The 27,204-nt window shown below is 39.4% G+C and overlaps 1 protein-coding gene across 4 annotated transcripts in view; it reads right to left on the reverse strand.

The window, feature by feature from the left end:
• LOC116463211 (estrogen receptor) overlaps positions 1 to 27,204 on the reverse strand; it is a 311,141-nt gene that overhangs the window by 78,191 nt on the left and 205,746 nt on the right. For all 4 annotated transcript variants that reach the window (XM_058434502.1, XM_032146206.2, XM_058434501.1 and 1 more), the window contains exon 5: positions 26,719 to 26,857. In XM_058434502.1, the coding sequence (XP_058290485.1) occupies positions 26,719 to 26,857 (139 nt within the window). The remainder of the gene's footprint in view (positions 1 to 26,718; positions 26,858 to 27,204) is intronic.

The raw sequence follows: 27,204 nt of genomic DNA on the forward strand, positions 1-27,204 counted from the left end.
TGTTTATATGCTGGATTACATTTATTGATTTGCGTATGTTGAACCAGCCTTGCATCCCAGGGATGAAGCCCACTTGATCATGGTGGATAAGCTTTTTGATGTGCTGCTGGATTCGGTTTGGCAGTATTTTACTCAGGATTTCTGCATCCATGTTCATCAGGGATATTGGTCTAAAATTCTCTTTTTTTGTTGTGTCTCTGCCCGGCTTTGGTATCAGGATGATGCTGGCCTCATAAAATGAGTTAGTGAGGATTCCCTCTTTTTCTATTGATTGGAATAGTTTCAGAAGGAATGGTACCAGCTCCTCCTTGTACCTCTGGTAGAATTCAGCTGTGAATCCGTCTGGTCCTGGACGTTTTTTGGTTGGTAGTCTATTAATTATTGCCTCAACTTCAGAGCCTATTATTGGTCTATTCAGAGATTCAACTTCTCCCTGATTGAGTCTTGGGAGGGTGTATGTGTCAAGGAATTTATCCATTTCTTCTAGATTTTCTAGTTTATTTGCATAGAGGTGTTTATAGTATTCTCTGATGGTAGTTTGTATTTCTGTGGGATCAGTGGTGATATCCCCTTTATCACTTTTTATTGCATCTATTTGATTCTTCTCTCTTTTCTTCTTTATTAGTCTTGCTAGTGGTCTATCAGTTTTCTTGATCTTTTCAAAAAACCAGCTCCTGGATTCATTCATTTTTTGAAGGGTTTTTTGTGTCTCTATCTCCTTCAGTTCTGCTCTGATCTTAGTCATTTCTTGCCTTCTGCTGGCTTTTGAATGTGTTTGCTCTTTCCTCTCTAGTTCTTTTAATTGTGATGTTAGGTGTCAATTTTAGATCTTTCCTGCTTTCTCTTGTGGGCATTTAGTACTATAAAGTTCCCTCTACACAATGCTTTCAATGTGTCCCAGAGATTCTGGTATGTTGTGTCTTTGTTCTCATTGGTTTCAAAGAACATCTTTATGTCTGCCTTCATTTTGTTATGTACCCAGTAGTCATTCAGGGGCAGGTTCTTCAGTTTCCATGTAGTTGAGCGGTTTTGAGTGAGTTTCTTAATCCTAAGTTCTAGTTTGATTGCACTGTGGTCTGAGAGACAGTTTGTTATAATTTCTATTGTTTTACATTTGCTGAGGAGTGCTTTACTTCCAACTATGTGGTCAATTTTGGAATACGTGTGGTGTGGTGCTGAGAAAAATGTATATTCTGTTGATTTGGGGTGGAGAGTTCTGTAGATGTCTATTAGGTCTGCTTGGTGCAGAGCTGAGTTCAATTCCTGGATATCCTTGTTAACTTTCTGTCTCGTTGATCTGTCTAATGTTGACAGTGAGATGTTAAAGTCTCCCATTATTATTGTGTGGGAGCCTAAGTCTCTTTGTAGGTCTCTAAGGACTTGCTTTATGAATCTGGGTGCTCCTGTATTGGGTGCATATATATTTAGGATAGTTAGCTCTTCTTGTTGAATTGATCCCTTTACCATTATGTAATGGCCTTCTTTGTCTCTTTTGATCTTTGTTGGTTTAAAGTCTGTAGTCTGTTTTATCAGAGACTAGGATTGCAAACCCTGCCTTTTTTTGTTTTCCATTTGCTTGATAGATTTTCCTCCATCCCTTTATTTTGAGCCCATGTGTGTCTCTGCACGTGAGATGGGCTTCTTGCATACAGCACACTGATGGGTCTTGACTCTTTATCCAATTTGCCAGTCTGTGTCTTTTAATTGGAGCATTTAGCCCATTTACATTTAAGATTAATATTGTTATGTGTGAATTTGATCCTTTCATTATGATGTTAGCTGGTTGTTTTGCTAGTTAGTTGATGCAGTTTCTTCCTAGCCTCGATGGTCTTTACAATTTGGCATGTTTTTGCAGTGGCTGGTACCAGTTGTTCCTTTCCATGTTTAGTGCTTCCTTCAGGAGTTCTTGTAGGGCAGGCTTGGTGGTGACAAAATCTCTCAGCATCTGCCGTCTGTAAAGGATTTTATTTCTCCTTCACTTTTGAAGCTTAGTTTGGCTGGATATGAAATTCTGGGTTGAAAATTCTTTTCTTAAAGAATGTTGAATATTGGCCCCACTCTCTTCTGGCTTGTAGAGTTTCTGCTGAGAGATCAGCTGTTAGTCTGATGGGCTTCCCTTTGTGGGTAACCCGACCTTTCTCTCTGGCTGCCCTTAACATTTTTTCCTTCATTTCAACTTTGGTGAATCTGACAATTATGTGTCTTGGAGTTGCTCTTCTCGAGGAGTATCTTTGTGGCGTTCTCTGTATTTCCTGAATTTGAATGTTGGCCTGCCTTGCTAGATTGGGGAAGTTCTCCTGGATAATATCTTGCAGAGTGTTTTCCAACTTGGTTCCATTCTCCCCGTCACTTTCAGGTACACCAATCAGACGGAGATTTGGTCTTGTCACATAGTCCCTTATTTCTTGGAGGCTTTGTTTGTTTCTTTCTATTCTTTTTTCTCTAAACTTCTCTTCTCGCTTCATTTCATCCATTTGATCTTCCATCACTGATAACCTTTCTTCCAGTTGATCGAATCCGCTACTGAAGCTTGTGCATTTGTCATGTAGTTCTCATGCTGTGGTTTTCAGCTCCATCAGGTCCTTTAAGGACTTCTCTGCATTGGTTAATCTAGTTAGCTATTCATCTAATGTTTTTTCAAGGTTTTTAACTTCTTTGCCATGGGTTCGAACTTCCTCCTTTAGCTCAGAGAAGTTTGATCATCTGAAGCCTTCTTTTCTCAGTTCCTCAAAGTCATTCTCCATCCAGCTTTGTTCTGTTGCTGGTGAGGAGCTGCATTCCTTTGGAGGAGGAGAGGCACTCTGATTTTTAGAATTTTCAGTTTTTCTGCTCTGTTTTTTCCCCATCTTTGTGGATTTATCTACCTTTGGTCTCTGATGATGGTGATGTACAGATGGGGTTTTGGTGTGGATGTCCTTTCTGTTTGTTAGTTTTCCTTCTAACAGTCAGGACCCTCAGTTGCAGGTCTGTTGGAGTTTGCTGGAGGTCCACTCCAGACCCTGTTTGCCTGGATATCAGCAGCAGAGGCTGCAGAACAGTGAATATTGGTGAACAGCAAATGTTGCTGCCTGATCGTTCTTCTGGAGGTTTTGTCTCAGAGGAGTACCTGGCCATGTGAGATGTCAGTCTGCCCCTACTGGGGGATGCCTCCCAGTTAGGCTACTCAGGGGTCAGGGACCCACTTCAGGAGGCAGTCTGTCCATTCTCAGATCTCAAGCTGCATGCTAGGAGAACCACTACTGTATTCAAAGCTCTCAGACAGGGACATTCAAGTCTGCAGAGGTTTCTGCTGCCTTTTGTTTGGCCATGCCCTGCCCCCAGAGGTGGAGTCTACAAAGGCAGGCAGGCCTCCTTGAGCTGTGGTGGGCTCCACCCAGTTTGAGCGTCCTGGCTGCTTTGTTTACCTCCTCAAGCCTCAGAAATGGCGGATGCCCCTCCCCCAGCCTTGCTGCCACCTTGCAGTTTGATCTCAGACTGCTGTGCTAGCAATGAGTGAGGCTCTGTGGTTGTAGGACCCTCTGAGCCAGGCACAGGGTACAATCTCCTGGTGTGCCATTTGCTTAGACCATTGGAGAAGCACAGTATTAAGGTGGGGGTGACCTGATTTTCCAGGTGCTGTCTGTCACCCCTTTCCTTGGCTAGGAAAGGGAGTTCCCTGACCCCTTGCACTTCCTGGGTGAGGCGATGCCTCGCCCTGCTTCGGCTCATGCTCGGTGCGGTGCACTCACTGTCCTGCACCCACTGTCCGACAGTCCCCAGTGAGATGAACCCGGTACCTCAGTTGGAAATGCAGAAATCATTCGTCTTCTGCATCACTCACACTGGGAGCTGTAGACTGGAGCTTTTCCTATTCAGCTATCTTGGAACTGCCCCCTATTTATTTTTTTTTGAGACGGAGTCTCACTCTGTCGCCCAGGCTGGAGTGCAGTGGTGCGATCTCGGCTCACTGCAAGCTCCGCCTACTGGGTTCACACCATTCTCCTGCCTCACCCTCCCAAGTAGCTGGGACTACAGGCACCTGCCACCACGCCCGGCTAATTTTTTGTATTTTTAGTAGAGACAGGGTTTCACCATGTTATCCAGGATGGTCTTGATCTGCTAACCTTGTGATCCACCCACCTTTGCCTCCCAAAGTGCTGGGATTACAGGCATGAGCCACCGCACCCAGCCCCAAACAAGTATTTAAAACTATAAATCAAGAGAATCGAGAAGTCTGATTTGAGTCTACATATTCAAAAGACATTCTATGTACCTAGGAAAACGGACCTAAAATGTTCGATGCAGAGACATATCTTAATAAAAGTATTGCAATTTATGTTTATATTTAAAAATTGGACATTCAGACAAAAAGTCCAAATCACTAATGAGGGAAAGAAAATCAGACTGGCATCCAGCTTCTTGTGAGCAATAGTTTGTACTACAAAACAATGAAACAATCACTTAAAAATACTTGAGAAAAAATGTAAGCCAGAAATTTTGTATGCAGCCAAATTTCTCAGCATAAAGGTCAGAGAAAAATAATTATAAATATTTTTAAACCAAAGAAAAAAGAGTTCTCATGAGCTTTTCCTGAAAATAAACAGAAAAAAAGCTCCAGACAACCAAAAACGATTAGAGAATCATCAGCATATAATCCAAAGGTGGACATTAAATATCTTTAATAACAGAACTAATGTCAAAAAATGGGGCTAGGGGCTAAAGAAATGTGCATATAAGTATTATAAGTTCTAACAATGTAGAAAAATATAAGTAATAAAAATAAGATGAGAGGCTGGCTGCTGTGGCTTACACCTGCAATCCCAGCACTTTGGGAGGATGATGGGGTGGATCACTTGAGGTCAGGAATTCGTGACCAGCCTGGCCAGCATGGGGAAACCCTGTCTCTACTAAAAATACAAAATTAGCCAGGTGTGGTAGCTGGTGCCTGTAATCCCAGCTACTCGGGAGGCTGAGGCAGGAGAATCACTGGAACCCGGGAGACAGAGGTTGCAGTGAGTCGAGATAGTGCCATTGCACTCCAGCCTGGGCAACAAAAGCGAAACTCCATCTCAAAAAAAAAAAAAAAAAAAGAGAAACGAATAGTCATGGAAGTTATTACTAGCTTATAATTACCTCATAGGTATGTGCTGGAAGTAAATTGATATCATTTGATTTTGACAAACCAAGTAATAGAGGCTTAAGTATAATTAATATTACAAAGTTTAACACTGCGTTATTACTAGTGACTAGGACTGGAGAGTGCTCAGGAATTGTTAAGTTACTAGCTAATTTTACTACTGCTCATAGTAGAAAATGAATGCCTTATAAAGGAAGAGTTGACTTAAGTATGCATAAATCTAACAACCAGAACAAAAATACAAAATACCTGAAAGCAAAAGAAATTCAATAAATCGATAAATAGTAAATAAATCAGACAATTTAATATATAATAAATATAAAATAATAGAACAGATCTTGAATTAAACACAGTGTTGGTATCAATAAATATATATTTGCATAACTCATCTATTAAAAGTATTCTCAGATTGTCTAATAAGTAAAATCCAATTGCAGACTATGTAAAATAGAAACCGAAAGCAAAGCTCTTCTTGTGTTTAAAATAAAGATAGAAGAAAGATATATTAAGTAAGTGAAAATAAAAAGGAATCAAGAGTCATGATCTTGATATTAGATGGGGTAAAATTCAATCCTCCCAAAATATTAAATAAATCAATAGCTTCTTAACACAAAAGCCATAAGGCATAATAAAGACAAAGCAAACATAAATACTTATGCAGCAGATAATGGATCATTAGTTTTCATTAAGAAAAAAATTGTAAGAAGATAAATAGACATGGGCATAGCTAATATTTTACCTCCTGTCTTTATAAGGGTAAATAAACCTTCATTTCAAGTATACATGGAACATTTTTGAAAGCTGAAATTATATTAGACTACAAAAATATTCAGTAATAATTGTAATACAAGCAGTATTCTCTGATCCCAAGGCCAAAAGTATTTATAAACAGTAAAACAAAAAACAAAAAAAATGCCCATCCAACCTGGAAATTAAACTGTCTATTAAACAACTCTTGAATGAGAGACAAAATACAACATGAAATTGCTGAATTTTTAGGAAATAATGATAATGAAAGTAAGATATATTAGAATCTATGGGGCCCAGCTAAAATAGTGCTTTGAGAAAATTCTGAGCATGTTACCTATATCATGAAATGAAAATAAATTAAGTATCAACTCAAAAAGCTAGAAAATAAACTAAAACATTAACTGATAGCAGAATGAAGGATTTAATAAAGCTAAAGGTATAACTTAATGAGTTAGAAAGCAGAAAACTAGTAGAACTAATAAAATAAACTTAAGCTAGTTCTTTGAGGAAAAAAATCAACAAAATAGAGGAACCACTAGCTGACCTAAGTTTCTAAAAGAAGTATAAGGACACAAAATAAATTATAAGGTCAAAGTAACCATCAAACCAGAGAAAATTTTTTAAACATCATCAGAAATCATTTGTCCAACTCAATGTGACAAATCGGAATACCAAGAAGAAATGGATAACTTTAACAGAAGATTTGATATACAATATCTGACTCCAGAAGGAATAGAAAGTCTAAGGAGACCAATTACTACAGACCAATTACTACAAATAATAAAGTTTCCAGAGAGCTCACCTATAAGAAGTCACCATGTCCAGGTGCTTTCAAAGGCAGAATTCTACCAGTGTTTTACATCTTAAAGATCAAATAATCCCAATTCTACTTACACCTTCCAGGACATAGAAAAAAAAAAAAAAGAAAAACTTCCAGACTGTTTTTGTAATGAATGTTTAACACTGGTTAAAAAAAAAAAACAAAAGCGTAATGAAGACTACACACAAAGCACAAATTTGACACCAAACTTTCTTATGAATTTTGATGCAATAATGAAAATAACCTCATTCCTATTAAAAGTACTTAATAATTCAGAAATTCCTATAAACTTTGTAACATGAATGAATATTCAAGAATAAGGAAATGGTGCCTATTACTGCTACTATTTTTAGAAGACATTATAGGTGTCATCCAATGCCACTAGCTAAGAAAAAATCTTTTAGACACTTAGGGATAGAAAGGAAAAGGTATAACAATCTCTATTTGCAGACAATATGATTGTATACTAGGAAACCCCATGGACTTCCTAGTATATTTATATATGTATTTATATGTGTATAAACATACATATAATGTGTATATATGTGTATATGTACACATATATGTATATTTATAGATACACATATAAATACATATATAAATACAACACATGTATATATTATATAATATATTAAATATATTTACGTATTATAACTATATATTTATATCATATATATTTTATATACTTATATAATATATATCTATATAAAATAGGTATAATTTTTTTTTTTTTTTTTTTGAGGCAGAGTCTCGCTCTGCCGCCCAGGCTGGAGTGCAGTGGCGCGATCTCGGCTCACTGCAAGCTCCGCCTCCCGGGTTCACGCCATTCTCCTGCCTCAGCCTCTCTGAGTAGCTGGGACTACAGGCGCCCGCCACCACGCCCGGCTGATTTTTTTTTTATATTTTTAGTAGAGACAGGGTTTCACCGTGGTCTCAATCTCCTGACCTCGTGATCCGCCCGCCTCGGCCTCCCAAAGTGCTGGGATTACAAGCGTGAGCCACCGCGCCCAGCCTATAATTTTTTTTAACACTGCACATGGCATCCAATAGGCACAAATATAAAAATTTGTGCAAAATATACATAAGGATACTTGAAAACACTTCTGAAAGACACAAAGAATATTTAACAAATGAAAAGGCACACCTCGGTCTTAGATATGAAGACTTAACATCATGAAGATGTCAGTACTTCCTAAGCCAATTTATATTTTACATAATTTAAATAAAACTATCAATAAATTTACTTATGGAATTAAACAAGTTAATTCTAAAGGTCACATAGAAAAAGAAACAAGGGAGGGTGGAGCCAAGATGGCCGAATAGGAACAGCTCCGGTCTCCAGCTCCCAGCCCCAGCGACACAGAAGACGGGTGATTTCTGCATTTCTGCTTGAGGTACTGGTTTCATCTCACTAGGGAGTGCCTAAAAGCGGGTGCAGGACAGTCGGTGAAGCACACTGTGCGCGAGCCGAAGCAGGGCGAGGCATTGCCTCACTTGGGAAGCACAAGGGGTCAGGGAGTTCCCTCTCCTAGTCAAAGAAAGGGGAAACAGACGGCACCTGGAATATCGGGTCAGTCCCATCCTAATACTGCCCTTTTCCAATGGGCCTGGAAAACGGCACACTAGGAGATTGTGTCCCGCACCTGACTCGGAGGGTCCTATGCCCACGGAGTCTCGCTGATTGCCAGCACAGCAGTCTGAGATCAAGCTGCAAGGCGGCAGCGAGGCTGGGGGAGGGGCGCCCGCCATTGCCCAGGCTTGCTTAGGTAAACAAAGCAGCCAGGAAGCTCGAACTGGGTGGAGCCCACCACAGCTCAAGGAGGCCTGCCTGCCTCTGTAGGCTCCACCTCTGGGGGCAGGGCACAGACAAACAAAAACTCAGCAAGAACCTCCACAGACTTAAATGTCCCTGTCTGACTGACAGCTTTGAAGAGAGTAGTGGTTCTCCCAGCACGCAGCTGGAGATCTGAGAACGGACAGACTGCCTCCTAAAGTGGGTCCCTCACCCCTGAGCAGCCTAACTGGGAGGCACCCCCCTAGTAGGGTCAGACTGACACCTCATTCAACCGGGTACTCCTCTGAAACAAAACTTTCAGAGGAACTATCAGACAGCTGAATTTGTGGTCTCACGAAAATCCGCTGTTCTGCAGTCACCGCTGCTGACACCCAGCCAAACAGGGTCTGGAGTGGACCTCTAGTAAACTCCAACAGACCTGCAGCTGAGGGTCCTGTCTGGTAGAAGGAAAACTAACAAACAGAAAGGACATCAACACCAAAAACCCATCTGTACATCACCATCATCAAAGACAAAAAGTAGATAAAACCACAAAGGTGGGGAAAAAACAGAGCAGAAAAACTGGAAACTCTAAAAAACAGAGCACCTCTCCTCCTCCAAAGGAACGCAGTTCCTCACCAGCAACGGAACAAAGCTGGATGGAGGATGACTTTGATGAGTTGAGAGAAGAAGGCTTCAGACGATCAAACTACTCTGAGCTACGAGAGGAAATTCAAAACAATAGCAAAGAAGTTAAAAACTTTGAAAAAAAATTAGAAGGATGGATAACTAGAATAACCAATGGAGAGAAGGGCTTAAAGGAGCCGATGGAGCTGAAAGCCAAGTTTCGAGAACTACGCGAAGATTGCAGAAGCCTCAGTAGCAGATGCGATCAACTGGAAGAAAGGGTATCGCTGATGGAAGATGAAATGAATGAAATGAAGAGAGAAGGGAAATTTAGAGAAAAAAGAATAAAAAGAAATGAACAAAGCCTCCAAGAAATTTGGGACTATGTGAAAAGACCAAACCTACGTCTGATTGGTGTACCTGAAAATGATGGGGAGAATGGAACCAAGTTGGAAAACACTCTGCAAGATATTATCCAGGAGAACTTCCCCAATCTAGCAAGGCAGGCCAGCATTCAGATTCAGGAAATACAGAGAACGCCACAAAGATACTCCTCGAGAAGGGCAACTCCAAGACACCTAATTGTCAGATTCACCAAAGTTGAAATGAAGGAAAAAATGTTAAGGGCAGCCAGAGAGAAAGGTCGGGTTACCCACAAAGGGAAGCCCATCAGACTAACAGCTGATCTCTCAGCAGAAACTCTACAAGCCAGAAGAGAGTGGGGGCCGATATTCAACATTCTTAAAGAAAAGAATTTTCAACCCAGAATTTCCTATCCCGCCAAACTAAGCTTCATAAGTGAAGGAGAAATAAAATACTTTACAGACAAACAAACGCTGAGTGATTTTGTCACCACCAGGCCTGCCCTAAAAGAGCTCCTGAAGGAAGCACTAAATATGGAAAGGAACAACCGGTTCCAGCCACTGCAAAAACATGCCAAATTGTAAAGACCAGCGAGGCTAGGAAGAAACTATAGCAACTAACGAGCAAAATAACCAACTAACATCATAATGACAGGATCAGATTCACACATAACAATATTAACGTTAAATGTAAATGGGCTGAATGCTCCAATCAAAAGACACAGACTGGCAAACTGAATAAGGAGTCAGGACCCATCAGTGTGCTGTATTCAGGAAACCCATCTCACGTGCAGAGACACACATAGACTCAAAATAAAGGGATGGAGGAAGATCTATCAAGCAACTGGAAAACAAAAAAAGGCAGGGGTTGCAATCCTAGTCTCTGATAAAATAGACTTTAAACCAACAAAGATCAAAAGAGACAAAGAAGGCCATTACATAATGGTAAAGGGATCAATTCAACAAGAAGAGCTAACTATCCTATATATATATGCACCCAACACAGGAGCACCCAGATTCATAAAGCAAGTCCTCAGTGACCTACAAAGGGACTTAAACTCCCACACAATAATAATGGGAGATTTTAACACCCCACTGTCAGCATTAGACAGATCAACGAGACAGAAAGTTAACAAGGATATCCAGGAATTGAACTCAGCTCTACATAAAGTGGACCTAATAGACATCTACAGAACTCTCCACCCCAAGTCAACAGAATATACATTTTTTTCAGCACCACACCACACCTATTCCAAAATTGACCACATAGTTGGAAGTAAAGCTCTCCTCAGCAAATGTAAAAGAACAGAAATTATAACAAACTGTCTCTCAGACCACAGTGCAATCAAACTAGAACTCAGGATTAAGAAACTCACTCAAAACCGCTCAACTACATGGAAACTGAACAACCTGCTCCTGAATGACTATTGGGTACATAATGAAATGAAGGCAGAAATAAAGATGTTCTTTGAAACCAACGAGAACAAAGACACAACATACCAGAATCTCTGGGACACATTCAAAGCAGTGTGTAGAGGGAAATTTATAGCACTAAATGCCCACAAGAGAAAGCAGGAAAGATCCAAAATTGACACCCTAACATCACAATTAAAAGAACTAGAAAAGCAAGAGCAAACACATTCAAAAGCTAGCAGAAGGCTAGAAATAACTAAAATCAGAGCAGAACTGAAGGAAATAGAGACACAAAAAACCCTTCAAAAAATTAATGAATCCAGGAGCTGGTTTTTTGAAAAGATCAACAAAATTGATGGACCACTAGCAAGACTAATAAAGAAGAAAAGAGAGAAGAATCAAATAGATGCAATAAAAAACGAAAAAGGGGATATCACCACCGATCCCACAGAAATACAATCTACCATCAGAGAATACTACAAACACCTCTATGCAAATAAACTAGAAAATCTAGAAGAAATGGATAAATTCCTCGACAAATACACCCTCCCAAGACTAAACCAGGAAGAAGTTGAATCTCTGAATAGACCAATAACAGGTTCTGAAATTGTGGCAATAATCAATAGCTTACCAACCAAAAAGAGTCCAGGACCTGATGGATTCACAGCTGAATTCTACCAGAGGTACAAGGAGGAACTGGTACCATTCCTTCTGAAACTATTCCAATCGATAGAAAAAGAGGGAATCCTCCCTAACACATTTTATGAAGCCAGCATCATCCTGATACCAAAACCTGGCAGAGACATAACCAAAAAAGAGAATTTCAGACCAATATCCTTGATGAACATTGATGCAAAAATCCTCAATAAAATACTGGCAAACCGAATCCAGCAGCACATCAAAAAGCTTATCCACCATGATCAAGTGGGCTTCATCCCTGGGATGCAAGGCTGGTTCAACATACGCAAATCAATAAATGTAATCCAGCATATAAACAGAACCAAAGACAAAAACCACATGATTATCTCAATAGATGCAGAAAAGGCCTTTGACAAAATTCAACAACCCTTCATGCTAAAAACTCTCAATAAATTAGGTATTGATGGGACGTATCTCAAAATAATAAGAGCTATCTATGACAAACCCACAGCCAATATCATACTGAATGGGCAAAAACTGGAAGCATTCCCTCTGAAAACTGGCACAAGACAGGGATGCCCTCTCTCACCGCTCCTTTTCAACATAGTGCTGGAAGTTCTGGCCAGAGCAATCAGGCAGGAGAAGGAAATAAAGGGTATTCAATTAGGAAAAGAGGAAGTCAAATTGTCCCTGTTTGCAGATGACATGATTGTATATCTAGAAAACCCCATTGTCTCAGCCCAAAATCTCCTTAAGCTGATTAGCAACTTCAGCAAAGTCTCAGGATACAAAATTAATGTACAAAAATCACAAGCATTCTTGTACACCAATAACAGACAAACAGAGAGCCAAATCATGAGTGAACTCCCATTCACAATTGCTTCAAAGAGAATAAAATACCTAGGAATCCAACTTACAAGGGATGTGAAGGACCTCTTCAAGGAGAACTACAAACCACTGCTCAATGAAATCAAAGAGGATACAAACAAATGGAAGAACATTCCATGCTCATGGGTTGGAAGAATCAATATCGTGAAAATGGCCATACTGCCCAAGGTAATTTATAGATTCAATGCCATCCCCATCAAGCTACCAATGACTTTCTTCACAGAATTGGAAAAAACTGCTTTCAAGTTCATATGGAACCAAAAAAGAGCCCGCATCGCCAAGTCAATCCTAAGCCAAAAGAACAAAGCTGGAGGCATCACGCTACCTGACTTTAAACTATACTACAAGGCTACAGTAACCAAAACAACATGGTACTGGTACCACAACAGAGACATAGATCAATGGAACAGAACAGAGCCCTCAGAAATGATGCCGCATAGCTACAACTATCTGATCTTTGACAAACCTGACAAAAACAAGAAATGGGGAAAGGATTCCCTATTTAATAACTGGTGCTGGGAAAACTGGCTAGCCATATGTAGAAAGCTGCAACTGGATCCCTTCCTTACACCTTATACAAAAATTAATTCAAGATGGATTAAAGACTTATATGTTAGACCTAAAACCATTAAAATCCTACAAGAAAACCTAGGCAATACCATTCAGGACACAGGCGTGGGCAAGGACTTCATGTCTAAAACACCAAAAGCAATGGCAACAAAAGCCAAAATCGACAAATGGGATCTCATTAAACTAAAGAGCTTCTGCACAGCAAAAGAAACTACCATCAGAGTGAACAGACAACCTACAGAATGGGAGAAAATTTTTGCAACCTACTCATCTGACAAAGGGCTAATATCTAGAATCTACAATGAACTCAAACAAATTTACAAGAAAAAAACAAACAACCCCATCAAAAAGTGGGCAGTGGACATGAACAGACACTTCTCAAAAGAAGACATTTATGCAGCCAAAAAACACATGAAGAAATGCTCATCATCACTGGCCATCAGAGAAATGCAAATCAAAACCACAGTGAGATACCATCTCACACCAGTTAGAATGGCCATCATTAAAAAATCAGGAAACAACAGGTGCTGGAGAGGATGTGGAGAAATAGGAACACTTTTACACTGTTGGTGGGACTGTAAACTAGTTCAACCATTGTGGAAGTCAGTGTGGCGATTCCTCAGGGATCTCGAACTAGAAATACCATTTGACCCAGCCATCCCATTACTGGGTATATACCCAAAGGACTATAAATCATGCTGCTATAAAGACACATGCACACGTATGTTTATTGTGGCACTATTCACAATAGCAAAGAGTTGGAACCAACCCAAATGTCCAACAACGATAGACTGGATTAAGAAAATGTGGCACATATACACCATGGAATACTATGCAGCCATAAAAAATGATGAGTTCGTGTCCTTTGTAGGGACATGGATGAAACTGGAAAACATCATTCTCAGTAAACTATCGCAAGGACAAAAAACCAAACACCGCATGTTCTCACTCATAGGTGGGAATTGAACAATGAGAACTCATGGACACAGGAAGGGGAACATCACACTCCGGGGACTGTTGTGGGGTGGGGGGAGGGGGGAGGGACAGCATTAGGAGATACACCTAATGCTAAATGACGAGTTAATGGGTGCAGGAAATCAACATGGCACATGGATACATATGTAACAAACCTGCACATTGTGCACATGTACCCTAAAACCCTAAAGTATAATAAAAAAAAAAAAAAAGAAGAAAAAGAAACAAGGAAGAATCCATGGTAAAACTCTGAAAAATCAAAGGGCAATATTTGGTGGGATAGCATGGCCAGAATTAAAACAATGTGCACCTTCTATAAACAAAGCTACTTGATATTGATCCGTTAACAGATAAACAAATCTTAGTACAGAATTAACGTATTAGAAAAAGACAAGACTATAGAGAAATTTAGTGTGTAATTAAGGATAGATCTCAAATCACTTGAGAAATACTGACTTTTTAATAAATGGTGTTGAGACAACTGAATATGCATTTGGAAAAGTATAAAAGTTATTCTTTATTGCATACTGTATATGAAGAGAAATTCCAAATTGACCCCTAATATGTAAGAGTAAAAATTACTAGAAGAAAATATAGGGGTGAATGTAATTATAACTTGGGGACACAGAAACTCTTTCTATGACCCCAACATATGTGACAGTGTTCCAGTAACATTTTATTTACAAAAATGTAAGGGAGTCATATTTGGTAAGCAGGCTAAAGTATGCCAACCCCTGCTATGAGGCTAACTTCCATTTGCAGAAACACTGAGGATAGAGGAACAAGTTAAATGACACTACAAGGAAGCAATCAGATATATCCAGACAGCTACAAAACAACTGACCTAGTCTCCAGAGAAGCTGGAGAAAATAAATTAAGGGGAAATTGTTATAAATTCAAATAGACAGACATTAATGACCTAATGTCTAATATCTGGAACTTGTTTGGACTCTAAATTGAATAAACCAACTATAAACAGACATTTTTGATGTAGAAAAGAACTGGTTTTTAGATGATATCATGGAATTATTATAAGTTTATTTGGTATGAGAACGGCATTGTGATTATCAAGAAATTTTTTTTGTAAATCCCTACTGATGTATGATATTTAGGATTTGTCTTTAAAATGTTTTAGCCAAAAATAAACAAAGGACAAAAGGAAATGAGATTAATGGATTAAGCAATGGGGCAAAATTTTAATAACTACCGAATTTGGATTATGGGCAGATGAGATTTCTTTGTATTATTTTCCCATTATTTCAGTTTGAAAAATTCATATTTTGGTTTAAAAAGTTCCCTTTGATGCTGTTGCTATCAAGAACTATAGCCCCACTGTTTTCCTCACTGACAAATACCTCAAAGAGCTGGTTTACAGTTCCTTTTTTCTAATATTCCATCCCCATTTTCTCTTTTATAAATTATACTTACATTTAACATATTATACTGCATTTTATTCCTCCTTCCTCTTTACTAAAAATGCTCCCTTTAGAAACGATGAGCTCCTGATGAACAAATCTTTAGTCTTTTTCTTCTTACTCCTGTCCATCTCTCTGGTATTTGGCCCAATTCACCATCCTTTTTCTGTTTCTTTCTTTTTTTTTTTTTTTTTTTTGAGACAGAGTTTCACTCTTCTTGCCCAGGCTGGAGTGCAATGGTGAGAACTTGGCTCACTGCAACCTCTGCCTCCCAGGTTCAAGCGAAATCTCCTGCCTCAGCCTCCTGAGTAGCTGGGTTACAGGCATGCACCACCAAGCCCAGCTAATTTTTTATTTTTGTATTTTTAGTAGAGACAGGGTTTCTCCATGTTGGTGAAGCTGGTCTCGATCTCCTGACCTCAGGTGATCTGCCAGCCTCGGCCTCCCAAAGTGCTGAGATTACATGCGTAAGCCACTGCACCTGGCCCATCCTTTTTCTTTTGAAAGACACCCTTCCTTTGGAACAAGGAACTTTGTACCTCTACTTCTCAAAAAACTGCCTTAACCCCAGGCTGGGACTATTTTTCTACCTAAAACCCTGAAAAGTCAGCCTTTTAAGAGGTCTTTCCTCAGGCCTTTGGATACCTTTTCTCTATTATCTTGTCTAGTCATCACATTCGTTCCACACTTTTAACTATGGAGATGGTTCTCAAATTTTTTATCTTCAGCTCTGATGTCTCTTCTGAGCTCCAAATTTCTGCCTGGAATAACCTTCAGGATATCTTCCCTGCACTTTAAACCCAACATGTATAAGGAAAAACTCCTCGGAGTTGCTCAACATCTACCTCTCTCCTGTCCTCCTAATCTCCATCAATAGCATTGCCATCCTTTCAGTCGCCAATACCGCAAATCTGGAAATCTTCCTTTCCACACTCCAAGTCACACACACTCTGAATTAAGCACACTCTCAGGTTCTGCTTTCCTCAGAGGCTAAGGTGGCTCCATCCACAGGCCCAATTGCACACAGTAGTGATGCCTGTCATGACCACACTTGAAGATACATAACCCTTTTCTCTCAGGGGTCCGAAGTAGAAACCTAGTTTCCAGAGTGCCTGAGTATACTGAGCATGCAGTGTATTAGTCCATTTTCATGCTGCTGATAAACACATACATGAGACTGGGTAATTTATAAAGAAAAGAGGTTTAATGGACTTACAGTTCCACATGGCTGGGGAGGCCTCACAATCATGGCAGAAGATGAAGGAGGAGCAAAGGGATGTCTTGCATGGCAGCAGGCAAGAGAGAATGAGAGCCAATGAAAGGGAAAACCCCTTATAAAACCATCAGCGCTTGTGAGACTTATTCACTACCAGGAGAACAGTATGGGAGAAACCACCCCCCTGATTCAATTACCTCTCACCGGGTCCCTCCCACAACATGTGGGAAGTATGGGAGCTACAATTCAGGATGAGATTTGGGTGGGGACACAGCCAAACCATATCATGCAGTAAGCAGCACTCCTGTAACATCTAATCATGTTTGTTGCATCCCCTTTTCTAATGATAAAGTCATGACGGATCTTAGAATTGGCACCATTGGAGAATGGTAAATAAGTAAGCAGGTTAAGAAATTGATTATCTGGTGTGGTGTAACAATCAAAGACATGGATAGTGTGTTTTCTACATCTCCTTTCTATTTGATAAAAGAACACACTGGGTGTATTAGTCAGGGTTCTCTAGAGGGACAGAACTAATAGGATATATATAAAGGGGAGTTTATTAAGCATTAACTTACATGATCAGAAGGTCCCACAATAGACTGTCTACAAGCTGAGCAGCAAGGAGAGCCAGTCCAAGTCACAAAACTGAAGATTTTGGAGTCCAATGTTCAAGGGCAGGAAGCATTCAGCACGGGAGAAAGATGTAGGCTGGGAGGCTAGGCCAGTTTCCCCTTTCACGTTTTTCTGCCTGCCTTATAGTCTCTGGCAGTTGACTAGATCATGCCCACCAGATTAAGGGTGGGTCTGCCTTCCACAGCCCACTGACTCAAATATTAATCTCCTTTGGCAACACCCTCACAGACACACCCAGGATTAATACTTTGTATCCTTTAATCCAATCAAGTTGACACTCAGTCTTAACCATCACACAGGGAAATAGCAAATAAGAGTATTAAATGACTTAATGAAGATCTCTAAAAACATTAAAAGAAAAACTTCATCTTTCTTCTTATATTAGGAGCCCACAGGGAGAAATCAATTATACCAGGGTAGACATTAGAACTTAATTCTAGATCATTAAGGGCACGTACCATGACACTAAAAATAAAAACAATTGCAAATTTTTAAAGAAACAGATATTGACAGACTAACTCCCTTTATTTGAAGCCAAACCTCTATGCACTCATCAAATTAAGAACTGATGGGCCGGGTGTGGTGGCTCACACCTGTAATCCCAGCACTTTGGGAGGCCAAGGTGGGTAGATCACTTGAGGCCACGAGTTCCAGACCAGCCTGGCCAACATGGCAAAACCCCGTCTCTACTAAAAATGCAAAAATTAGCCAGGCGTGATGGCGCATGCCTGTAATCCCAACTACTCTGTAGGCTGAGGCACAAGAATTGCTTGAACCCAGGAGGTGGAAATTGAAGTGAGCCAAGATTACACCACTGCATTCCTGTCTAGCTGACAGAGCAAGATCCTGTCTCAAAAAAACAAACAAAAACAAAAAAAAAGGAAAAAATAAGAACTGTTGTCATAGGAAGAGATCCAAGCAGTGCTAACACATTGGCATTCGTAATATTTCAAAGATATACAAACTGGGCTCATCTACCTTGATAGACCCCTGCCAACATACTCTGCTTTCCCCCTGCCAGCTCAAAAGAACCAGCATAAGGAATGATCTTGCTTTTAGAGTTGTATATATTACAGTATGCTTCTAGGCAGGATAAATGGATAATAAGTCTAGTTATACTAAATACTCTGCATGGCAATGTCAAGAATGAATTCATATATGCATACATGCATAAACCAGTGATTGGTTTTCACTCAGAATCCATAGCGTTTAGAAAGTGATGGAGGAAGATACACTAGATGTGAATGATGAGAGGCTGGTGAGGGCCTGCTTAGAATGTCCTGCTTTTGAGTAGATTCATTTGTTTATTCATATGACACTACCACTCAATAGTAAACTCCTTGAGGGCAGGAGTGCCTCTTACACATCTCTTTTCTGTGTGTCCTCCAGTATCATACAGCGCCCTATGGATATGCTGGTACTTAGTAAATACCTGTTGAGCTGGGTTAAACTGAATCCTAACTAACACAAACTTGAAAGTGGCCAACCCCCTCTTAAAGCTGGATTTTAGGGGCATCCACCAAAACAAATGAGGATCTTTCTAACACCATCATGGACAGGTGGCGGTAATAAATACAGATGTCAGAGTGGAATTACTTGACTGTCCCCGCATAGTATATGTAACTTAAATATTATAAGAATATTTTTAAACTGTCAAAAATATTATTTTGATTATACTTTAATAAATTCAGTTAATAATAAATGGTGAATAAAACATAATGTGGTGTGTAAAAATGTTAAGAAAAGTCAAATTAACCTCCTACACAGGATTAATACTTTGGTTGGGCTCATGCCTTTCCCTCTGGAGTAACTTCACATTGAGTGGATCCTTACTGCTTACAGGTTTAAGTATCTTAAGAATTTTGACTTATGGCTTAGCACATTTTATAATATAGTGCTGCTTAATTGCTTTTGTTTTTAAGGAGAAACTTTACTTTGATTTTTTTTTACCTTTATTCCAATAGAACCCTTCTAAGCACTTTGATGATTGATAATCTTGTTGATCAAAGTGACTTTTCCTGGAATTCCAATATGTGTGCATATGTGTGTGCCTGTGTTTAACACCTTTTTTTGAGATATAGTTCAGGTATCATTGAATTGGCCCATTTAAAGTGCCCATTCAATTGATTTCTAGTCAAATGGATAGTTTGATTTATCTTCAATAAGATGTGGCAATCCCAATGGCAGTTTGGCTCACTTCTCCTTTCTTTTGGTCTCAGTTTTTCTCCTTTACAGCTTACAGTTTCATATTCCCAGAATCGGGCAATAAACCAAAGACTTTTAAGAGTCAGTCAAGTGGCATCTGCAGCTGAGCAATTAAGGGCTCAGAACCAGAAAGAATCAATGGATCCACAGTCAAAATAGAAACTAGCAAAACTCTTTCCTACCTGTATTCTCACACACTGAATGAAATATAGTTTAGAAGACAACCCAGAAGACAGTCCTATACATTAAAGTAGTTAAGTAAGTGTTGGCTTCCTTTTTTTTCTTTTTTCACTCAATTCCATATGATAGAGTGAAAAAAAAAATACCATGAACAAAGTTCTTGAGGTTTGAATGGAGACAAGAGGCACGCAAACCCTTCAAGGGCCCAGGGCCTAAACAGTCCTGGAAAGCGATGGTGGAATCCAGTAAAGCTGACAGTATTCCTGAAGCTGTCTCCTGCCCACAACTGACTTTGCTGAAAAGATCACTCACTGCTCCTCCCATCCCCAAAACCTGCTCCTCCCACCCCCAAAACCTGCTCCCCCAGCTACTACAATGTGTGCGGTCCTCCTTTGAGTGTACCACCCATTTTTCAGAGGGGAGAATTTGAAGAGGGAATATAAAGGGAGGTCCTACTCTTCATGCCCCAAAAACACATGTGGATGAATTCAACTCATTTCAGAACTTTTTTTTTTATTATTCTTCCAAATAAAAAATCTGCAAAGAATTTACCTGAAGTTTTACATGGGGAAAAAGATAGCTAATAAATATGTTACTGGAAGCATTTTTTTTGGCATATTTTTATTTGCATGTTTTTTTCTGAAATATTTACAATAAACAACCAAAAATGAAAATGTTCTTGTTTGTAGAGAATGATTTTTTTTTTTCTATTTAAAATGAGTTTATCATCGGAAAACAGTCTGCTATTTAGTAGAAGAGGCAAATGTTCTTTCTGGTGCAGCAACCTGTTTTTCTCTTAAGGAGGAGAATTTATTCCTATTTTATGCCTACAAGTAAAAGAACTTTCTGTTGTCCAATACTATTTCCTGCAGGCAGAGCCTCCTGATGCAGGAGTGATGGAAAGAACTAGAGCAACAACTCTCTGGCCAAAGGCTTAGTAGAGGGAATATTCTGCTTGTTGAATTGGTCCCTGCTTTTGAAATGGATGAATAGTTTTTTTCTCTGAGAGTAAATAGGAGTCAAAAGAGAGTGCTTTGGCTTCACTGAGAAATCCGCAAATATTTCTCAGAATTTGTTAGCATGGATGGCGCCAGTAAAACAGTTCCTTAGAAACTGGATCGTCTTACTGAACAGGCAATTTACATTGTTTCTTCTAACACCATTTACTAACATCTCTAACATCTCTCTGAAAGCAAAGAGACCCCACAAGGAATGAGTAGGATGAACACTTTTGCTCCTGTTTTCAGTCTATATTTTTCCATTGTGAGCACTCAAGCAGGACTAAATGAAGAGAGGCATTCCTGGTAGACACAGAGGACATATTTTGTGTTTTCTAGTGCCAAAACACACCAAAGGATTAGGTGCTAGAATGGAAAACAAGTTTTCTCCATTTCCTGATTACTTTCACAGGCATTCTTAGTATCTTTAACTTTCCTCTTGTAAAATATACACACACGGACACATACACCCCAAGAGAAATCACTGGGTTCTTTATTTATACCTTATAATAACCTTTATTTCTTGGTTTTCACAGGAAGAGATGACAGCATTAAGTATTTGGAACTCACTGCTGCAGGATACAGAGAACTGGAAATTGTGAGTAGGCTAAGCATGGCAAGGATAAAATTGGCCTATAAGCATATGACTACTAGGAAAGTTATAAACTAACAGAATCAATATATCATGGGTTGTCATCAGGGAGCCAATCAAGCAATCATTCTTTTTAAATGGACGCAAGACAGGAAATATATCCTCTGCTCACAAAAGTGGGATGGCAGCAGGTTTTTTTACTCTTATAATCACCAAATCCCATTTGCCAATACTAACATTTAAGCGATTACAAGGAAAGACTAGGGTAAATTCTAGCATCCTCATGGTCTTATAAGGGACGTACAGGACAGTCTTATAAATGCCTAGATTTGCAAAGATTTGAGAGAACAAGACATCATTACAATCAATTGAAGATGAAATCCAGGCTCCAGTTAGCAACATTGGTAATCCACGGGTTGCAGGGCTCCTGCAGACTTCAAGCTATCTTTCCCCCCTATTTCTATGCAAATGAAAACAGCCTATGGAGGCAGTTGACCTTGCAGACCTTCCAGAGGTAGCATCACAATGCCTGAGATATGAGGAAAATGATGAAATTACCACCATCTGCCTCTCAGCTGTCAACCACTTAGCTTTTAAAGTTATCAGTATTTACTATTTGTTGCTAAAAATGTTTACTATGTACAATGTGATGGGACAAGAGCAAAAGGAAGACCCATGTGTCATGTGCATCAGAGAGCTCTATTTTATTAAAGGGGTTAGGAACCTGTAGGGCAAAGACATAAACAGTGTTCTCAGCTGTCACTCAGAAGCCATCTTCTACATGTATAAAATCTCAGATGGGCTGTTGGTCACAATGTTTCACTGTTAATGCATCTATCAATGCCATCAAAAGTGGTTATCCTCAAACACCAAGATGGTAATTAAATAATATTGAAATTTAATAATATTTAGTGCATGTTAATGATTAGAAAAGTAGATAATTTAAAAAATTATAGATCATATTTTTAATATCATGTTATTTGTAAATATTAATTACATTTAAATATAAACGTATATGTATTTATACACATTCCTCATTGTTAACATATACGTAATGTATTAGTTTGTTCTCATGCTGCTAATAAAGACATACTTGAGACTGGGTAACATATAAAAGAAAGAGGTTTAATTGACTCAGAGTTCCACATGGCTGAGGAGGCCTCATAATCATGGTGGAAGGCAAGGAGGAGCAAAGTCACATCTTACATGGCGGCAGGCAAGAGAGCTTGTGCAGGGGGACTCCCATTTATAAAATCATCAGATCTCATGAAATGTATTCACTACCATGCTAACAGTATGGGGAAAACAACCCACATGATTCAATTATCTCCACCTGGCTCCACCCTTGACACCCGGGGATTATCATAATTCAAGGTGAAATTTGGGTGGGAACACAGCCAAATCATATCACCTAATTATTCTTACCTGTAGCGAGACCTTATGGATTTTACTTCATAAGGGGTTTGGTTATGGGAAAGATAAGAGTCTTTGCTTTTTCCCATTTGAAATTCCAAATGGGGAAATTTGGAATTTCAAATTTGGTGGCATATAAGCAGACATATAAGCACATGCCAAATGCACTTATAGATTAAGAAAATCTTTCCAAAACACATAGATATGTATTTCTGCAATGTTTTTAAAGGAATAAGTCAGGAATTGATAAGTAGCAATGCACAAGAAGTGAGTTGGATGGGAATAACAGCTGCCATGACTATCAGAAGATGTAGATTCTTCTGATTTGGCCACAAGCCACCTGGGTGACCTTGGCCAGTGCAATTAACAAACATTTGTTGGGTATCATGGAAGACTTTGTAAACTGGAGATCACACAAGATGAACAAGATCTGGTTTTTGACCACAAGAAATTTATGAGCTAGTAGGGAAGATAAGACATCCAATCATAACTAATATGGTGGAATGAGAATAACAAAGAGAAAAGCAAAGCAACTACAATGGGAACTTAGAAAAGGAAAAGAAAGAAAAGCCTTTCATATATATAAAGGCTGAAGAGGAGAAAGTTTGAAGGAAGATTTTATAAAAAGACGGCACCTGAAATGAGCCTTATAGGTAGATATGACTCTGATAAGGAACCGTAATTGTAGAGGGTCTCTCAGAAGCAATGGAAGAGAAATTCGAATGTGTGAAGTTCAGAATTCAGCCACCAGGTGTTTTTAGCCTGGACAAGGGCTCACTGGGTCACCTATGACTCTTCAGAAATTTGTGTTTGAGACACTTGTAATAGAGATTCATGATTATTAAGATAAGAAGTCTACACAGTGTTTTCTTTTTTTGAGATGGAATTTCGTCTAGGCTGGAGTGCAATGGCACAATTTCGGCTCACTGCAACCTCTGCCTCCCATGTTCAAGCAATTCTCCTGCCTTAGCCTCTTGGGTAGCTGGGATTACAGGCATGAGCCACCATGCCCGGCTAATTTTGTATTTTTAGTAGAGATGGGGTTTCTCCATGTTAAGAATTGAGAGAGCCACTAAAAGGTGAGTCAGGAAGCATCATGATCACAGCTGTGCCTTAGAAAGCCTTCTCCAGCAGCAGTATGGGAGACGGACTGAAAGAAAGAGTAGCAGGACCAAGAAAGTGAGTCAGTGGTGCAGAAGCAAGGAATCTGCAGCAGAGACAACCAGGACTTGTGCCATGCAGAGGAATGGGGACAGAGGGGAGGTCTGGATTCAGAAGCAGTTCATAGATGACTTGATAATTAACTGGATAATTTGGTGAGAGAGAGGGTAGAATCCATGAGTAACTTAAAGCTTCTAGCTTTAGTGTCTAGGTGAGTGTTGATGTCACCAAGACAGAAAAGAAAAGGAATAGACTTGTGGAAGATAAAGTGTTCAGTTTAGAGTACAGTGTGTCTGAGGAGCTTATAGAACATTGAGTTGGGAAAGCATAGAATGGTGATTCTCAACCAGAGACAATTTTACCTCCCCCACCCCCTGACACAACAGAAGATAGTTAGAAATGTCTGGAGACACGTAAATTATCATAATTGGAGGAAGTGGAGGTTGCTACTGGCAGCTAGCTGGTGGAGTCTGGGGATGCTGCTAAACATCCTAAAATGCACAAGACAGCCCCTTGTATTAGTCTGTTCTCAAGCTGCCAATAAAGGCATACCTGAGACTGGGTAATTTACAAAGAAAAAGGTTTAATGGACTCACTGTTCCTTGTGGCTGGGGAAGCCTCACAATCATGGTGGAAGGAGGAGCAAAGTCACATCTTTCATGGCAACAGGCAAGAGAGAAAGCATGTGCAGGGGAACTCCCCTTTATAAAACCATCAGATGTCATGAGAAATTCACTATCATGAGAAGAGCAAGGGAAAGACCTTTGCTTATGTTTCAGTTACCTCCCACCGGGTCCCTCCCATGACACATGGGAACTATGGGAGCTACAATTTGAGATTTGGATGAGGACACAGCCAAACAATATCAACTCCTCAACCAAGAAAGAATGAAAGAATGATCTGACCAAAATGTCAATAGTAAAGAGATTGACAAATCCTGGTCTAGAGGGAATTAAAATTTCCAATCTGAAGTTTTAGAAAGTAGGAATGAATAGAGATGAGAACTTTTAGTCATTCATACTTCTGTGAGAGAGGAAAGAAAATTGGCCACCACTGGAGTGTACAGAAAGGGAAGAGAAGGCTGTAGCTGATAAAATTCTAGGCCATATCACCTCATTGGCAATATGAATTTTTTGGGTGCAGTAATGTCAAAAACCTTCACATATTCAAAATGCAATTATTTGATGACTGTCCTCAAGCAAGTGTATACCCGAGAAGATAGATATGATCACCACACATTACGTCTCAAAACATCAGTGTGTACCCTATGAATCTGCACAATTGTGTCAATGTTATAAAAATTGAATTAAATTTTAAAAAAGAAGATAGATACAGATGAGGATGGAAATCAAGGAGCAAGTGAGTTATGAATGTCCAAAAACCTAAACATGGTAGACACTCCAGGCAGTAGGCAGGGAAATATTACGTGTGGTCTAAGATTTCATTTGCAAACTTGATATCACTTGGTTACAAAACCACACTGCTATAAGACAAAAAAATTAAGAGGACAGGAGAAAGAAAGAAAGAGGAAAGCAAAGGAAAGAAGAGGAGAAGCAAGATAGGAAAAAATGGAAAGGAAACAAGGAATGGAAAGGAAAGAACACAGTAAAGACATCCTCTAGAAGGCTGACAGAATACATTGTGAGTACAGTTCTAAGGAACAAGACTAGTGGCCATTCTTGATAATTTTGTGAAACTGTGATATCAAAATATATTTCACAGACAGCAAAATATGCTTCTTGAACAGTATCACCACTGTTTTTCAAAAGCTGTGTTAACACAAAATGACAAAACAATAACCAACACCTTGTACAATTTTCCAGTACTTAAATAAATTTTGCTGCAACTCTGCTCCAGGCACTTGGCAGGTGTAGAAAGATAGTGAAATGCTCTGAAGTAAAGTACCATGCAGAGATGCACTGTGGGCAGCCTGGCAGCCTTAGACTGCTTGGCACGGAGGCAAAATAGGATTGCAAGAAACAACAAAATGGTTCTTTCTCATCCAAAATGTTATGTAGCCCACAAAGACAAGATTTACCTGGAAAACAGAATGCTATGGCAGCAGACCAAAGGAGGCATCACTGAACATGAGAGTGGGAAGATCATGTGCCCAGCACAGGAGGTAATAGAGCATACCAGAGCCAGAAAGATCTTGAATTTGAACTCTGGCTCCACCATTTAGTGATCTTTCTGCTTTTTGCAAGCAGCAGGATGTCTCTGAGATTTAGTTTCCTTTCTGGTAAAACATGGATGATGACATTCCTGTCTCCTAGGAGTCCGGTGATGATTAAATGAGGTAATATATGTAAAGTGTTTAGCATCACAGCTGGTGCAGGGTGGAGACTATCAGTGGCAGCTGCTATTGAGTAATATCTAAATTCTATGACTCTAAGCAATGACTGAAAAAAAAATGGGACCCACATTCCAAGGCAACCCCAGAATGGTATGTTAAAGAAGGTAACATATTTAAACATGAAAATGAATCTGTCGACCTGGATGTGACCTTCAGAACTCTGGTCTAATTTCTTCATTTTACTGATGGGAAAATTGGAGAAGAAACTGAACAGGCTATTGCGGTTTGGATGTACAAGAAGGAACAATAGATTTTAATTAAAGAGAGGTTATTATAATTTTTATATGATACAAGTTGAAGATGGAGTTAGAAAATTACCATTCATAATGAGAGAGAGAGAGAAAGAGTGTGTGTGTGTGTGTGTGTGTGTGTGTGTGTGTGTGTGTGTGTGTATTAGAAATAATAGAGTTCTTCTGAGGTGATGTCTAGCAGAAAGTTATCCTTAGCTTTCTGTGGATTTGACTAAGCTTCATCACCCCCAATGCACCCATTTGTTAAGTAAACATACCTAATAAAGTTCTCTGAAGCTTCACAGAGAGATGAATAAAATAGTTTCGTGAATGAACTATGATCGTAAAGAACATGCTTCTCCTAAGCTACAGCCAGGTCACTTACCTGTCCAAGAGCAAGTTAGGAGCAAACAGGAGCTTCCCTGGGTGCTCCATGGAGCGCCAGACGAGACCAATCATCAGGATCTCTAGCCAGGCACATTCTAGAAGGTGGACCTGATCATGGAGGGTCAAATCCACAAAGCCTGAAAACAAGCAAGAAAAACCCTGCTGACTCAAACGAAAAAGACTCATTACTGGTGAAATTAATGCAACAGGGATTTGAACTGACAAGGTCTATTTTCTACTAGATGGAGTAAATGCAATACGAACATACTTTATAGTGAAGTCAAGTAATTATTTTTAAAATCTAGCTATCTCAATGAATTTCAGTGTGGCATTAAGTTTCTTGGTGCCATAGTGTCACATCTACAGAAATGTACCAACTTGAGCAACACACTTAGCTTTCTATAAAGTGCTATACTCAGTGTGAAAACTTGTGTGCCTTCTACTTAGACAGTTACAATAGTACCCTGTGACTGTTCCTCATTTC

The sequence above is a fragment of the Hylobates moloch genome, unplaced genomic scaffold (genome assembly GCF_009828535.3).
Source record: "Hylobates moloch isolate HMO894 unplaced genomic scaffold, HMol_V3 SCAFFOLD_29, whole genome shotgun sequence".
Lineage (NCBI taxonomy): Eukaryota > Metazoa > Chordata > Mammalia > Primates > Hylobatidae > Hylobates > Hylobates moloch.